Raw genomic sequence first — 18,335 nt, forward strand, 5'->3', positions numbered from 1 at the left:
TTCTAAAATAAAACTATTAACATAATATCATCTTAATAAAGATTAATTTGTTAGATTATGCTGCTTAAATTAGTTTAGACAGGGCAGAGTATCTTTGGAAATTTCATCGTGCTCAATTGAAGTGACGTTTTATGACATAAAAAGTATATATTTTTTTAAGCATAGACTGATTGAAAATAAATTTTCAAGACTCACAAAAAAATATTTTTGCAACTAAAAATTAATGCAATGTAATTTAATTATTTTTAACAAAATTTTAAGATTTTTTTAACAATACATTGTGAAAATGATTTTTTTAAAAGCATATACTATGCTCTGTTAAACCAATTGCAAAAATTTAGTATTTTTTTTAAGTAAGTATTTTTTCAGTAATTAAAGTTTTTCTGGTTTAAAAAAGCAACTGCAACATTTTAATATATCGGTTCCGTTACGAAGATGATAATACAAACGATTTGTTTAAATTGCGGAAATCGAATTTTTAAATGCGGATGTCGAGCTTATTTGGTAAGGTTATGTTTTTTAATTGTATTTTACATACCTTCAATCCGTTTAACATTATTTAGTTACATCCGTTTAGTATTATATATAATTAGTTGCCAACCAACAGAAACTTTAATGTACATAAACCGGCCATTTAAGGCGCAGTTATTTCTAACGGATGAAAATCAAAAACCCATATAGTTTTAACAATAAATTTAATGAAAGTATTAGACGATATTTCTTATTTAAGGTAAAATCTCTGTTATGATAAAAAAAAAAGAAAAAAAAAAAAGAAAATAGTAATAGCTAGCAATAAGTAAAAAAAAAAATACCAGAAGAAATTATATATTTGAATCACAATGTTTACATAGGTCATTCTTGAACTAAATTTTGCCTATATCAGATCTATTTTTATTTTGAAAAAGATGTTTTTACTTTGACTGCGTTACAAAACTAAACTGTCCTTTTCAAAATAAAAACCCGAAACTATTTGAAAGTAATGTAATTTTTATTATGCTTATTATGTATATATATTGTATAAATAATTATGTATATATAATTTTTTTGATAATTCAGAGAAAAAAGGTGTATTGTTTCTCTGCAAAAAGAAAAACCGCGTCTTGCAAAAACCCTTTTGTTAAACAAACAAAGTTTCTTGTAAAAAATTATAAAAGAATTTCAAACTGGCGTGGCGGAAATCAAAGATTTGTTTGTCGAGTAAAAGTTTTTAAACAGAAATTATCAGTTTTTATGATACAACAAATAAAAGTATTTTTAAAAAAATTGTTAATACAAAATACATATATAAATATATAATTTAAATAAATGAATACGACTTAAAATATGAACTTCAAATTATAATTATTTCAAGAATATGACAGAAAAGTACAAACAAGATATCAAACAAGTATGAAAAAAATATTTAACAATAAAATTAAAATCTGGAAGGAAAGCTCAATAGTACTACTGAAATTGTTAGACGAAGAAAATGGTGTGCTTTTAAGTTCGCACTTTTAAAATGAAAAGTTTAATGAAACAACATCATGGAAACACAGCTAATATTAAAGTTATATTCTCCAACGTATGTTCACAAAGATGGTCTCCTACACAGATTTGAAAAAATCTTTCTTTTTTCCTAATTCCGTTAAACACTTTTATAAAACGGATCTCCAAAAAATTACTTTTTGTTAACTATTCAGTACAAAACGATGACAAACGAGTAAGCTTTTATATACCATGAAAAACGTGAAATAGTTCACATACCATTATAAATAAGAACAAGAAACACTTTCTTTAACAAGATTATATACATGTTATCTTAAAAAGATTATCTGAATGTTATCATATAAAAGTGCGGTAAAAAGCTTTAAAAATTTCATTTACGTTAACAGCTTGACAGCATGTAAAAAAAAAGTTGTTTAAACTAACGTCATTTTTGTAACATCATATTTGAGTATCAAAAGTGTTGTAACTATTTTTTTTTTTTACTTATTACATAAAAAAAGGAAAGTGAAGTATTGTGTAAATTTTGTGAAATGCTTTATTCAAAATAAACCAATCCAATTGCAAGAGAAATGAATACTCAAAGAATAGCTTTTAGATATAGGAGATAGAGTAAGAAAAAAAGAAAAGCATTTATACTAATGTTGATAGATCAATAATAGGATATAAGTTGCGTTGAAAATTTTTTAACAGTAAAAACGTTAATGGGACAGTTGTTGACAAATTTGTTCGAAAATGAAAAAGATGTGACAATAGAATTAAATTCCGTTGGTATTTTTGGTGGGAACGTAACAATATCAGACGATGGTGAATACGCAGTTATTAATTTTGAAGGAAAAAAGAGAGAATACAAGATCGACAGAGTGAAGATCAGAAACAGCCGTGATTTTAGCGATAAAATAAGAAATAGCAAAGATTTATCAGACATAGTAAAAACTCTCGAGGACTTACACGTGTTTAACGAAAAACAAACTCTTATCAATAAAGATGACTTTATTGATAATGCAGAAGATAAGAAAAAATATTTTCCGGATTTTAACAAAAAATATGTTCCGGATTTTGACAAAAGTAATTCTGATATCGGAATTTCAAGTTCCAAACCGATTCTCGATACCTTATACAACCAAGTTGGTTTTCAAAACCAACCCGTTTTACAAAATACAAATTCTTTCTGTATAAAAGACGACCCAAACAACAATTTAATCAGTGAAATTAAAGAAGAAAACTTTGATGATAAAAGTCTTGCTGCGACTAAGTTATTATATGATAAATTATTAAATGAGTTTTTGCGCAAAAACGGCAAAAAATCGAAAACAAACCAGACAAAATATAACAAAATAACATGCAACAGTAATACTAAAGTTCTGGAAAATCTTAATGGAAAAATATCGGAAGTTTTAATTGATAACCAAACCAGCAGCGATAATACTTTTTTTTTATCTGAAACTTTTGATTTAGCAAAAAGTTCTAAAAAGTTATTAGAAGAAGATATTAAACTCAAACAAGGTGATTTTAATTTCATCGATAAAAATAAAGAAAAGTTATGCTCTTCTTCGCAATGTTTTCATAAAAAAACAGGCAGCAAATACCAAGAAAATTATCGGCGTAACTTGTGCGACAAAGTTGTAAAATATGAACGGGATGAAAAGGAAATGTTTATACCAAACGATAGTACCACAATCGTAGACCCTCTTGATTTTGAAACGAAATTTGAACAACCAATAGCTCATGATTTAGAGAAAGAGCATAACTTATCTGTAGAAAATCATAATGGTGAGACTTTTATACGCAAGCAATACGAAATGGAACAAGAAAATTTATCTCCTAAAGGTTCTCACAGATTTAATGAAAGTATTTTTTACCAAAGAGAAAAATTAAATACAGTCAATAAAAGTTGCACCATGCAATTTAAACCCACATTTGCATATAATCAGTCAGATAGCTCATTTTTTGATATAAATAGAAGCGCATCAGATGGTTTAATTTATTTTTTAAAAGCCAGCGAACTCCGAAAAAAACTAAACGAAGAAAAAAAAAGTATATTTAAAAAGATGACAAAGCAAGTAAAATGGGATAAAAAGGAAAAAACATACAAGGTTTGTTATTTCTATATTTTTAACAATAACAACAATAATAATATTTGCTACAATGAATTCAAACTTTAAACACTTTAAAACCGCATTTATTTATCATGTTTTAACCGCAATTATTTATCGTGATTTTTGTTTTTTAAATATTTTACGAAAACAAACTGGAAACTAGTGCAAGTGCAAACGCAGTTTCTGGATAAAGCTTCGTTTTATGTTTGTTTAACGGGTTTCTCTTTATTTAAAAAACATGTCCAGAAAATTCAACATGTATAATGACAAATGTTAAATTTCGAATCAGACCAGCGTAAGTTACCTGACATTTAATTAAATTGACGTAATAAATGACGTAACTGACGTAAATAAACTGATGTTTGTACGCTTAATAAGTTTTCAATCGTTAACTTTAGTTAAACACCCATGTTTGCAGTGCGTATGCTCAAATCAAAATCAAAGAAAATTTAAAAATACTGTATCATACTGAAAGTGATTTTTTATAAATACATTAATTGCTTTTTTAAAAAAATTAAAAAAAAAAACAACTAATAATCTTTACTTATAAATTATAAAATATTTCTTAATAAATAATTCTTAATAATTGGATAAGAAAATTTTTCATGAACTTTCGTTATTTAAATAAGTAAGCAAAAAAACCTTGTGTATAATGTAAATAATAATAAATTTTTTAAATAAGAATAATAAATAAGTTCATTTTTTACAACATTTTTTTTACAGCATTTTTACAGTCAAAGTTGTTAAACTTTTTGAATCGCCATTTATTTTTGCCCATTTCAAGTCAATACAAGTAAGAAGTAACTAATTTTTCTTTCTTTAGGGCTCTTTATGTGAATTAAATATTTGAACAAATAATTTTATAAATAAATGAACATAAAATATTGAGAAATAAATATATAGTTAAATAGTTTAAATTTTTGGTTCGATGTTGTTCAAATTAAAAACTTAAACCAAATTTTCACGCGTGCATAAATCTAAATGGGTGAAAACTCTTTATAAAAATTTCAAAAATAAACTCACAGAGGTGGCCTGTTTCTCCAATCATTCATCTCTCCTTTCGTTCCGTCTCCATAATTTAAAAATAAATTTTTTTTTGCATAAATTATTTTTAAATGTTATTTTTAAAAATTATTCCACTCACCTTTTTCAACCATTTCACTCACCTTAACGGGGAAAATAATCACGTGAGCATGCGTAATTTTCCTTTGGACAAAATTTTTACTACGCATACCCACGAGATGATTTTTCCTTCCTTTCCCGTTCCCGTAAAAAAAACAGATGAGTGGAAATTCACCTTTAAGCGATATCTAATAACAAAAACTGAGCTTATCACAAACGATTGTAAGTGTAAATATATGTAGAAAGTAATAGCGAATAAGTTTTAATAGTAAGCAGTAGTAAATAATTTAAATTAATAAAATAATTAAAGAAATTATTTAGCATAATTACAGAACATATTTCAGCACACTTTAATGAATTCAAATAATATTTGTGCTTTTGTTAGCTTTAGTTCACAAAAACGCTTTTGTCATGCACTTTTAGAGCAGTTTGCGTAATCGCAACCGTGAGTTTAGTTAGGTTTTTAATTTAATTATTTTTAATAATTATTAATAACAATCTTTTTTGCAGATAAGAAATGCATATCTCAGTTACTCCGATGGTAATTTCGACCTTTCTCAAAATGGTGTTCAATTTATACATCTTGATAATTATCTGCAAAATAAAAAAGAAGCCTTGCATGAAAATGAATTTTCTGCAAAATTTAAAAGCGAATCAACAGAAAGGAATCATTCCACAGATTTTGAAAATGAACTTACCAAAAATAATCATTCAACAGAATTTGTTTGTCAAGAAAAGTGTTTTCGAGACAAACAGACAGCTTCAGGTTATTTTTTGAATGTCTTGTCTCTCAACCAAAATAATTTAAACGACGAGCTAAAAACGTTTAACATAACAATTCATAAAAAAGAGGAGATTACTGAAAATTACGAAAATTCTTGTAAACGACAGGTTTTGTTTAAATCTACCAGTAATAATATTTTTGAAACAGTGATCGAAGACAACCATGATGAATTTATAGCACCTGTTTTTGTAAAGACTGATGAAGTTTTCAGTAATGTCACTGCAATAAATGATTCAGTGAACAACACAAACTCTGATAATGTAGAATTGAAATCTAATTCTAGTATAATAGCTGACAGTTTAGAAACAAATAATTCTAGTATAATAGCTGACAGTATAGAGACAAATAATTTCTTTATGGGAAATATTATGGTGGAAATGCATAATGGTTCTATTATTGAAAGTAAAGATTTCAAAATTGATGATTTAAATAAAGAAAATCTTTGTGAAACATTTCAAAAATGTGGATCATCTTTAAACGAATTAGTTCTCAGCCCGTCAGAAATCTCTTTTTTGAAAGCTCCTATCATTATTACTGAGCTTGAAAATATTAAATCTATTTCTGACGACATTAATCAATTCAATAACTTTGACATGCACAAATTAGTACCGATAGGTAAGAGCTTTTGTTTTTTATTTTATTGAACTTACTTTATGAACTATAGTCCTTGGTCTACACATTACTCTCAAGTTTTGTGATTTAAATCAAATCAAATCTAAAAAGTGATTTCCAACAATATCAACAACATTTCCAAATACATTCCCAACACATTTCCAACAACATTTTCAACAACATTTCCAACAACATTAGAGTTTACTATTTTTTCAAATATTATCACACCTATATATTGTTGAAAACCTAAATAAGTTTATAAATAAGTTTATAAATAAACAATTGTTAATTGTCATTTATTATTAGTTACAGATAATTGAATGTATTTGTAAGAGTTGTTACATGTATATGTAACAACTCTTCCGGCATCAATTCTTATAAACAGTAGTAAAAGTATACTTTATGGTAGTGTTGATTAGAAGTAAACTTTTTATTTATTTATTTAATAATAACTGTGTACATGTACAATGACAATGTACGGAGCCTAGGTAATCTAGGTTTTAACAGCCAATTTATGTTAAAAATAAGTCCAACTTTGATTTAAATTGTTTAAGTGTTTTAGAATCTACAATGTTTTGACCTAAATTATTCCAGCTGTTAATAACACGGTTTGTTAAGAAATAGTACCTCTTTGGATTTTTAATTAATTGTCTATGAAACCTCATATTGTGACCTCTGGTATTTGAAGTTATTAAATCTGGTGGGTATTCCAATGTTAAGTTTTCTATTTTTTTTTACTATTTTGAAAAGTTGGATTAAATCAATACGTTCGCGTCTTTTTTCAAGAGTCGTTAATTTAAAGTAGGTTAGTCTACTTTCATAGTTTTTCCCTTGAAGACATTTTGTTCGTGTTGCTTTACGTTGTATTGATTCAATTTTTTTTTATCTTGTTCTAAGTAAGGACACCACACTAAATTTGCGTAGTCAAGATACGGTCTTACAAGAGAGGTGTACAACAATTTAGATGCGTTTATGTCTAAGTTTTTAAATGAATGTTTTATTATTCCTAACATTTTATTAGCTTTACCAGACGCATAACTAACTTGACTAGACCATTTTAAGTCGTTTGAAATCATATTGCCTAAATCTTTTTCAATTTTTGTTTCTGGTAGTTCAACTCTATTTAGCACTGAATCATACATTGTGTATATATGCCTAGTATTTTTGCTACCTATATGCATGCGTTTACATTTGCTGACATTAAATTTTAATAGCCATAATTGTGACCATGTCATTAATTTGTTTAGATCTGTTTGAGTCTTTTCTATATCAAAAGATGATCTAGTTATGTTAATTAGTTTAATATATGATAATAATATAATAATAATAATATATAATACATAATAATATATATTTAATATATAATAATAATATAATAATAATTATAGTATGGATAGCGTAAAATGATATAGCTTTGAAGCTATATATTAACTTAATTGGTTGAAATTTACTTTAAGCTGTTCTCATTTCTCCAAAAATAAAAACAAAAATAAAATGAAAGTTAGCTTTAAAGTTGATTCTACCTACCCTCTACCATAAAAAAAAAAACAGATTTTCTTTTTTATTCTGACAAAAGAAAAAAAAACGATTTGGATACTGTAAAACCATTTTATACAACATCATTAGCTAATAAGCTATATAAAGCTAATTAAAAAAAGTCCCAGCTGGCAAAAACTCTGTACGCATTGTTTCTGTTGCATGATTAAAACTCCTTAAAACATAAGAAATGCATGTGTCAAGAATTGGGTTTGTTTCCGTTAATTTAACTATGCTATTCAATTAGGATATCAAGTTTATATTAATAGTTTTATTGTTACAGAAACATAGTAAAACATGTTTTTCATAATAAATGCTATCAGTCGGTCGTGATAATAATATCATCATAATGTCGGTCGTGAATGACACCAGTCTTAAAAGTACGCGACATTTAAATTTGACTTTAAAACATCATAAGTCATGTGTTAAATGCCATTAAAACTGACCATGAAATCAAAATAAGTCGGTAAATCTAGTTTTACGTTCAGAATTAAAATCGGTATAGAGGTTTTAATTCCAAAAGTAAAACTAGTTTTACAGGCTGGAGATTTTATTTACAAATATTTATTTGATTCAATTTTACTTTTAAATTCAAGGCAGACAAAATTTTAATAAATTGATATTTTTTTTAGATACTGGTCTTATTGATGAAACATTATCTGATCCATTGGTTGTATTAAATCAATCATGTGAAAGCGAAATTAGGTTTGCTGAAATAAAGAATAATTCTTCAGATGAAACATTTGAAAGTTCAAATGATACTTCTCATACCAGCAAACAGAAAGATTTAACAATAAAATCAAACAAAGAAGTTTTAAACCCAACAGAAGAAACTGTGTCTTCTATGTCATTTCAAAATGAATTATCTGATTTGATTTCAGCTTCAGTATTTATTCAGCCTGATTTCGTAAACCCAGAAATTATTCTTTTTAACGATAAAGATTTTTCTAAAAAAGCTGAATCTTTAATTATTGATGAGTTACCTTTACTACCGGTATTAGATACAAAAAATGAAAAAACAAACAAAAGTACAGAGAAAAAAAAGATTAACGTTGATTTGAAACAAGAAAAAAGTAAAACAATACTGAAGGATTCTAGCAACAAAACAATTGAAGTACTGAAGGATTCTAGCAACAAAACAATTGAAAAAGCGAAACAAGTCATTTCAAAAAGATCTGAATCTTTTAAATTTAAGGCTGATTACAATCTCACACGAAACAGCATGAACATAATAGAATCGATTGAGAAAGAAATTGAACAAGAAAAATATCAGGATCCTTCTCGACCTAACTCAGTTGTGAAACGCAATACTGTTAACTTATTTGCAAATGAAAACTCTATCGCAGCTAACAACATTGTCCCCCGTTCTATTAATGTTTATAAAAAATGTTTTAGCACTGAACAAATTAACGAATCACATAAAGGTATGAATAAAATTCTTGTAGAGGCTCGAAAAAATCTTCTCCCAATAGCAAAAAGTACAAGTTGCACTAAGTCTGAAAGTAATTTTCATTCTATAAAAAGTCATCAACAATACCAAATGAACATTAAAGAATCTCAAAGTCATTTTTTAGTTCCAATATCTAATAAAATACACGATTTAGAAACTGATATTGATGAAATTGACGACGAAGAACTACTGATAGCTTTGCACAGGTAATTTTTTGCTTTTTTATTTGATAAAGTACGTTTAAATAAGGTGATTAAATGAGGTGACTTTGGTCCGACATTAAAACATACTCTAACTTATTTTAAAGGTTAAAAAATATTTGTAAAGTTGCGTAAGACTTAAAAAAACTCAAAAATGTTAGAATTGGCACAATAAATGAATTGAAACGTTTTTGGAGTTGGGCTTAAGTCACTACGCAATGCCACCTTTATTTTACCTTGCTTTTTTAATGCATATTACACAAATTATTCACATCAGCCAGTGGTTTTAATAAAATATGAAATATTGAGACTATAGCGCCTCCAAAAAACTAATTACCCTTATGTTGCCAATGTCACTTTGCATTTATGTTATGTTGTCTATACGTTGGCGACAACGTTACACTTAATCTCACCTAGAAAACATCGGTTAGGCAAGGTATGTAAAACCAACGCCAATTTCGGGAGAAATTACTTGTTTGTTTTTTAGAGTTGATAATCTAATACTTAAAAAATGTTCGCTGTATATGTCACAATATTCTTTAAATATGAAAAATAATTTTAATAATAAAAATGAGTAAGATTTACTTTTTAAATATTTATTGTTAACTGTTTATTTTTAATAACAACACTGTTAACTAAAAAAATGTTAAATATATATTTGATCCGCAAAAAAGTGTTAAGTATATACTTTGATCAGTTTTAGGTCAGCTAAATCAACTAGCATTACAGTTACTGATATTGATACTATTATCGAAGCAGTAAGCGATAGAGTAATGGATAACGATACTGTTTTCGAAGCAGTGAGTAATACAATTAATGATACCAACACAGTTATCGAAACAAACGAAAAAGACATTATTAGTAATACTGTTGTTGAAATTAGCGATAATGATACTGTTATCAAAAAAGCGAACGATGCAGTTAGCGACATTGATAATGTTAGCGAAATCAATGTTTTTTATACTTTCAGAGATACTGATCATGTTATCGAAACTAATGTTGATATAAAATCAGTTGAAAACATCAACATAAGCAATAAAAAACACAACGAAGCTTTGGAAAATATATCATCAGTAAATCGCAAAAAGTTTGTGATTGTCTCTAAAAGTCCAAGAAGAAACAGCTTAAGAAGATCAGTTAGTTCACTTGAAAAAAAACCTGAACAAAATGCTGACAAAAAAAAAAGTCGTATGTCTTATTCTCACAGTTTTAAAATCTCAGAAAATTTTTCTGTCAACGTTTCGGTTCCTTGTAGGGCAGGTAAAATAGTTGGTGCGTTAAACAAGGCATCAGTGAATAATTTATCAAGTTTTGAATCTAATATAACAAGTTCAGAAACCGCAGATAAACTCTTACTAACTAAACACAATATTTCAAAAGCTAGTTTGATGGAAAACAAGAACTATTTAAATGTAAAATGTAGTAAAAATACTGAAAATGCAATGAGTTGGTTAAAAAAATTGGAAGACATTCCTTGTATTCCAGTAATTGAAAATAAAATTTCTGACAAAAACAATAAAGTATCTTCTAAAATAGCATCTTCTAAAAAGAATTGTATTGATTCATGTGAACAAGGATCGATAAACTCTCTGAATAAAGTTAATGATGAGATTTCAAAGCGTTATTCATCGGACATATTAGATCAGAAATTGCAAACTGACAGTAAAGGAAAGAGTATAAGGAATTATAAAAGGGATTCTTTTGACATACAACGGCTATTTGAAATTTATCAAAAGGAAAGAGAGGCACTAATGAAAGAAAGTGACAGCATAAGCGATTTCAGTGAAATATCGTCAATTTCCGATAACAGTTTTGTCTCTTTAAACTCTCTAGAAGACACGATTTTGGATGGTTATTTTAGATCACCCAAACAGCTTGGTAAAATTCAACCGATTAAATCAACAGAGGAATCACAAACAACATTTGGAGATTTAACAGCTCAACTACAGACACATAATTCTGGTTTAAAATTTACTCCTAAAACAGAGAATATTTGCAATTCAAACCTCAGTTCATTTTTGCAAAAGCAAGCAGCATTGGCAGTACAAAGTCGAAGAAAAAATAAAACAAAATCAATACCATTAGACAAAATTCTAGACTCTTCATATACATTTGAAAATATTAACAAAAGTGAACCTAACATAAATTTGCAACAATATCGCGAAGGTTTTCCATTAACAAGTCTGACGGTGTCTGAAACGAAAGTTCATGAAATCAAAGATCCAATGAACTCCGCAACTTTATCAACAAAAGTTACATCCGAAAATGATATTAATCTTAAACAATGCAACACATCTAATTTACTCAATAAAAAGAGATTTTTATCTGTAAGCGAAAAAAGACATCACAGTCAACAAGAAGCAAACAAAGATCAACTAAAACAAAGCAATTTAAATAGATTAAGTTTTCACACAAGTTTAGACGATGTGAATTTCGAAATTAAAAACCCTTATGCGAAGCTAGATAAAAAAAAATTTTCAAAGCAAATTAAAAACAATTTAGAAAAAATATTTACAGACGACCCGGATTCAAGTGGAGCAGAGAGTTTTACTACTGATGACGTAATTCTAAAAAACTTTGTAGATTCTGAAAGGACAGTGATTTGCGGAAACCCACCATGTTCAAAGTTTCAGGTTCTTCGAGGGCAGCAAAAATCAAAGTTTAAAACTTGCCAGTCATGTTTTACGTGCTATTGTAGCAACCGATGCAAAAAAGCGCACTGGGAAGATCATAAACGCATGTGTTTGTACGGACGTATTTGTAAATATATAAAATCCTTTTTAAAACAGTGTGAAAACGGAAAAAAAATAAATAGATATTTTAGTAAATTGTCTGCGGAAAATTATAAGATAAACGGAAAAGGATGCTTGAGTATAAAGTTTTTATCTTTAAATGAAGTGAAGTTTACATGCAAAAAAAATGTTCTACCAACTCAATATTGTTATGTCCAAATCAAAGAAGTAGAGTCTGATAAACAAAATCGTCAAAACTGTTTACTGCTACAAACGTTGCGCGACTACAACCCTGAAGAAGAGTTTATAGTAAAGATTTCAGTCCAAAATCAAATTAAAAAAAATCAAAGTAAATGCAATCCTCCATCTGTATTTCGCTGTGGTCGAATACCATTTTTATTAACTAACAAACTAAGTACTCTGTCTGCTTATCGAACATTTTCTATTCCTTTCATAAACTTAGTTCATATAAACACTATGGAGACTCGACGGTATTTTTGTCGCGAAATTTCTATGAGCCTTAAAAGATATGGGTTTATTTTAAAAGATAATCGTGTTGTATACGAAGGTTTATGCCAATATGTTGAGAGTAATATTCCTTTCCAACCATTCCTAATTTCAAAATTCATAAACGGGAAAAAAATTGAGTTTTGTATTACTATTTCTCCATTTTCTTGGCAGTTAAATATCTGATAAACATTCTTTGGACGAGTTTTCAAAATGTCTTAACAAAACTTTGGTTTTTTGATGTCGCTTTACTTGAGCCACGTTTTGGCAACATTTTGGCTTATGAAATAGTTGAGCAAAACCTTTTGAAGCTTTAATTTAAAAAAATTCAAATGCAAAAGAAAGAAAGTGGTTTGAAGCTTTAATTTTTTAAATTAAAGCTTCAAAAGTGGTTTGAAGCTTTAATTTAAAAAAATTCAAATGCAAAAGAAAGAAAAGATCTTTGAAAATATTTTTGTAACATTAAACAAGCTTTACGATTTTTTTATTGAGAAAAACCAAATATTTTTCATATAATATTGCTTTAGGTGTGTTTTTTATAATTTGAATTTAAGTTTTCCTATTTTGCTTTTACAGTGTTAACAATTTTTTTTGGTTGTCGAGTTACTCTCTAAACATCTTAGGGTCTACTCAAAAACCATTGCGAAATAGCAATAAATAAAGAGGTACGTCGTCGTCTTTCCCATCAGTGTCTTTTTTATGAACACAGTTGGTTTCACAACTCGGATCCTTTAATCCAAAGCCAGCATTCTAACCACTGCGTCAGGGCTTCTATAAACCTATTTGTTAAATACATAGCTGATGCTTGTATAACTATGTATTTAAATCAATGTCTTCTTTTGAAATGGCTTCTTTTTAAAATCTGGTTTTACAAGTTTAAAAAAATAAATAATAATTGATTAACTGCTTTTTTTTATTTAAAAAATAAATAAATTGAAAAAATGATTATAATGTAACCATGAAGTTGAACCTTAGGAAACTTAAGATGAATAGGCAAACTTAAGATAAACCTTGGGAAACCTAAAGTGTCTTAAGTTTCTTGAGGTTTATCTTAAAATTAAAACCTATAGAGTTTGTTAACGTGATTTTCTAATAATCTGTTTTTCTGCAACGGTAAAAGTTGTCACGTGAGCATGCAATGTTTGAAACATAATTTTCCCATAGTAAAACCCTGTATGTTTACTTACCATTTACTTACCATTATTTATTTACTTACCATTACCGTAGATTGCCAATAATAAACTTAAATTGTCAAGCTTTTAATTGAGCACCAAGAGGTTGTTATAACAGGTGTCAAACTATTATCAAAAAAAGAACAACAACCGGTATTCTTTGTATTCACGTAGGCTTCATATTTACACGTGGCTGTAACGAGTGCTGTATTTTTGATATCTATTTAAAAGATACCATACTGTAGGAAAGCTGTAATACAGCTAATAAAAGAACTTGAAAGTTTAATTAAAAATATGATATAACCAAACCTAACTTTGAAGCTTGCTATAGTTCATAAAAGGTACACAGTTGTCCAAAAATGGTTCCAACCTCTTCGAAAGTGACTCAAAATATCCCTTGGAGGGGTGATTCTATGGATAATAGGGATCGCTTTGAAGAAAAAATTAAAATCTTTTAATTATGTCTGCAGGAGAAAATTGTATTTAAAGTTTCCGCCTAAATACATCCAAAACCTTTATTATCAAAGAGTGTCTGCGCAGCCAAAAGTTCAAAAAAACACTTTTTTTTGCCTTAAATTTTACAAATATCACAAACTAATATCCTTTAGATTCAAAATTATGTTCTAATAAAGAATATTTGTATATACATTTCAATACAAGTATATCAATATACAATATAAATATTAAATTTCTTTTGATTTTTAAGTAGGATAAAAAATCAAAAGAAATTGATATCTATGCACTTGCCTCAGAAATAAAGAATCCGTGATTCAAAACCCACCTCTGGGCAAGTTTAGCAACATCGGTTAGGAAGGAGGCGTGAACTTCCGATTAAATTACTTCTGAGGGACCTAAATAAAAATTAAAATAAAATATATATTAAAATTTTATTCTCAAGCATGGCATTATTTGAAATAACTTTTTTCAAAAAGATGTGCATATATTTCTAAATATATATACACTGAATTACAAAGTAGCTTAAACCAATGCAAATTTGAGGCTGTAGATCTTCTGACAAAAATAAGTAATAACACACACACAAATATACTCTGATTGAGATTTTTCTCCTGAGAGTTTTTAATCCACAATAATTTAATTTCAAATGAGTTTGCTGTTACAATCAACACAACTCAGAAGTTTGTCCCATATTCAGGATAAGAAGGTTGTCTTATAAACCTTTGCCAGTGATCTTGAATTTGGCATGCATCGATTCAGTGGTTTGCTCTCTGAAAACTCCGAGCCTAGTTTCATTTTTTCTAGCAAACTCCTTAATGTGATGAATAATTACATGTTCTTTGAGAGTAAGTGAAATTCTAGGAGCTAGGTAAGAATGCTTGAATTTTGAAATATTTTACAGAATCCTGCCGCTTTCCAAAGATCTTTCCAAAACAAGCTTTTTTAACAGATTGTAATAATAATTACAATAAGCATTCTAAGTCAATCAACAAAAGGCATTTCTTGCAATGCACAATGCTTTTGGGCAAGACTCTGAAGAATATCAACATTCTTCAACAGTTTGTTGCATTCATTTCCATTGAATTTTCTCCCACGATATGCTTGCATTTGAAGGTGCATAAGATTCGGCCATTCTTGTGCTTGATCCCATATTTTAAGGAGTTGCTTGAAAATATGGTTGAAGATTCCAAGAAAATAATGGAGTTCCATTGGATGAATTACATCAAGAATAAGCTCAGATTGCCTGTTGGGGTTAAATAATGGAGAATAAACAACTATTGCATAATTCTTAGCCGATTAAAGTTTTGCACCTGAAGAGAGGAACCCAGCATAGCTGTTGCATAAAGAGGTAAATATTCTTGATTGGCCAAAGTTTTTAAGGTTGTTAAACTCGACATCACACCAGCAACATGGGTATTTGCTAGAGTGAGACTGGATACCACATAAAATGTTGGCTACTTTCATATCACATAAAATTATGAAAGACACATCTTTAATTTGTATGAGGCTTAATAGTGTTCTAAGATTTTCATATGTTTCAGGAATACCTTCTGCTGCAGCAACAATCAGCTGTTTTTTTACTGCAACATCCCGGGCAAAAGAACTTGATTAGAGACATGATGATCCTTGAGTATAACTTTGTTTGGAATATGTGTCAATTACGCTGAGGGTAATTTTCAAGAATGAACCACCTCTATTAATTCCAAGTTTAATTAAATGATGTGACGTAAGCCCTCTTACTGAGAGAATATGGTTGATTAAGGCATTCAAGTTTTTGCAGTGAACAGCTTTTCGAACTTGGTTTTTCATTTCTTTGTCCAGAATGACAGCATTTGATATCATGAAAAAATCTGCTAATTTTTTCCAGTTGTTGTCAAGTTTTCGCTTCAAGTTTGCCTCTACAGTTTTTTTTCCATTTTTTTGTTTAGAGCTGATGCAAGCCTTTTCACACCAACATTGGAAAGATTTGTATTGTTTTGAACCAATGTTTTGGACCAATATTTCAGCAGTAAATAGTTGCTACTTGTACTTGACTGAATGTCCAAGCAGAACTTTTAAAGATTTACCTACACTTGCTTGACTAAGTTTGACCGTACCTCCTGGAGAGGCATCTTTTTTAGAGATTAAATGAACTGCTACGGGTTCAGCACATTTATGGTCCTCTACAACAAGTTTCTGTACATTTTTCCGCCTTGTAAGTGTGGATATCCTTTCGCAAGTACAAAAAAGTACTGCATCTTTTTTTTTTTTAATTTTATTTTGGTGCCCCCGAAGTCCTTACAGTCTTATCACAGAGCACTGCGGATGAGAATTTAATAGGAATTTCATGTCTTTTTCCTAACCGATGTCGCAAAACTCACCTTGAGGTAGGGTTTGAACCACGTATTCTTTGTTTCTGATGCAAGTGCGTTACCACTGCGCCACAGCGGCATCTTTTTTCAGGTGGCTGCGATGATGAAGGTTTGGGACTGAAAGCTTTGATAGGTCAGTTTCAGGGTAGACTTTTCTTTTTTGATTCAACATATCAAGCTCAATCTGTGGCAGATTTTCTTTGAGCTTTGATTCGGCCACCCTACAAATTATACACTAGCAAGCTTCAGAATACCTTGTAGATGGCTTAATGATAATCAAATTAAAGTTGTACAAGTCTGGTATCTGTCCAACAAAACTAACATTATCAAGTCATTGTAGTTTGCTTCTACATGAATTGCAAATGCCAGTTGGAATTTTCTCATCATTGAAATTAATATTACACTTAAAAATATTCTTGACTCTCACAATCAAAAAATCAGTTAATATGCGATCGCTTTTCTTCAAACACAAAAAGCAAACAGATTTTCTGCAATCACCGTGAGTTTTTTTGCTGAATTGGGCATTTTTTGATAAAGACAAATTAATTTTTAACAGAAATGCCAATTTATTTGTTTACATGATTTCAGCGGCAAAAATTTGGCGCAAACATATTTTAATTTTATTGCCTTTAAATTTGAATTTTTAATAACAAAGGAAAAAAAAGTTAAACGATAAGTTAATACAATGTTTAGAGATATTTGGAACATTTAAGACAAAGCAAAAGCTTTTTTTAGTGCCTTATAGCAGTGGAAACGCATTTCGAAAGGCTTCACAGAAAATGTTTTTTTATTTAGTAAAATAACTTAAATCAATTCTAAAATCAGTTTTAAAAATTCAACTTAACAAAAATAATAATAAAACATAAATGTTTATTGAAAAAAAAAAAGAAAAAAAAAGAGGACTTTATTGATATAAACGCATAAAAAAGAATTTATTTATTTATTTTTCAAAACACGATTAAACCAGAATGGCTAATTAAAACAACTCGCTACTTTGCAATATAATTATCTGATATATGAGGAAGAGGATGAACTAAGATCATTATATAAAAACAAAAATATTTCTTTTAAGTCCCTAAAAACTGAAAATTGACTAATTTTTAGGAGGTAAGGTTCAAAAAAGACTTAGCAATCGATAAATATTCATTCAATTATCAAGATTCTAGTTCATTCTCAACATATATATTTATTGGACAATTAAGGAAAATTTGAAGGTCTAAGCATTTTTTAATGTTGAGATATCGTGTTTGAAGTTTATAAATTATGTTAAAATCTTCATTTTTAGATATAAGGCAAATAAGTAAAAAAAGTTTTTAAAACATCCCTTTATGTAGCTATTTTTTGATAATTGTTCTTGATCTTTATCAATCCAACCATTCCTAATTCCTCTCAACTTTTTTCTTCTTTTTTTTTTTTTTTTTGGTTGTCTTTTTTTACTGAACTGGTTATCGTATTTTTTCCAAAGTCTCGATTTAAATGTTTAAATATACGATAAAAATTAAAAAGAAAGAAATTAAAAGAAAGAACTGCTGAGTTTACTCCCATTTCAAGAACATCTGTCTAAACATTTTTAGGACATCGGGACCAGATGATATTTAGTCCTTCATTACAGTTTTGAGTTTACCCACGAAGATATTTTTTCAATAAACTGCCGTTACTTAATTCATTAAAGTCTTTAGTGATAATTTCATAAATCCATTCAGACAATACGACAACTTTGTTTTACTTTTATTTTTGACTCCTTTTATTAAATTCCATTTACAACTTTTATACAGTAACAAAAATTCTCGAGGGCGTAATTATATACAAAAATAGCTTATGACTTGACTAAA

General features: G+C 28.5%; 1 protein-coding gene across 1 annotated transcript; it reads left to right on the forward strand.

Moving 5' to 3' along the window:
- Positions 1 to 1,056: 1,056 nt before the first annotated feature.
- On the forward strand, positions 1,057 to 13,040 carry LOC105850454 (repetitive organellar protein). The gene is made up of 4 exons (XM_065790657.1): positions 1,057 to 3,578; positions 5,214 to 6,102; positions 8,268 to 9,291; positions 9,983 to 13,040. The coding sequence occupies exons 1-4, from the start codon at positions 2,187 to 2,189 to the stop codon at positions 12,708 to 12,710; spliced, it is 6,033 nt and encodes a 2,010-aa protein (XP_065646729.1). The 5' UTR covers positions 1,057 to 2,186; the 3' UTR covers positions 12,711 to 13,040.
- The last annotated feature ends 5,295 nt before the right edge of the window (positions 13,041 to 18,335 follow it).

Source organism: Hydra vulgaris, chromosome 02 (genome assembly GCF_038396675.1).
Source record: "Hydra vulgaris chromosome 02, alternate assembly HydraT2T_AEP".
Classification (NCBI taxonomy): domain Eukaryota; kingdom Metazoa; phylum Cnidaria; class Hydrozoa; order Anthoathecata; family Hydridae; genus Hydra; species Hydra vulgaris.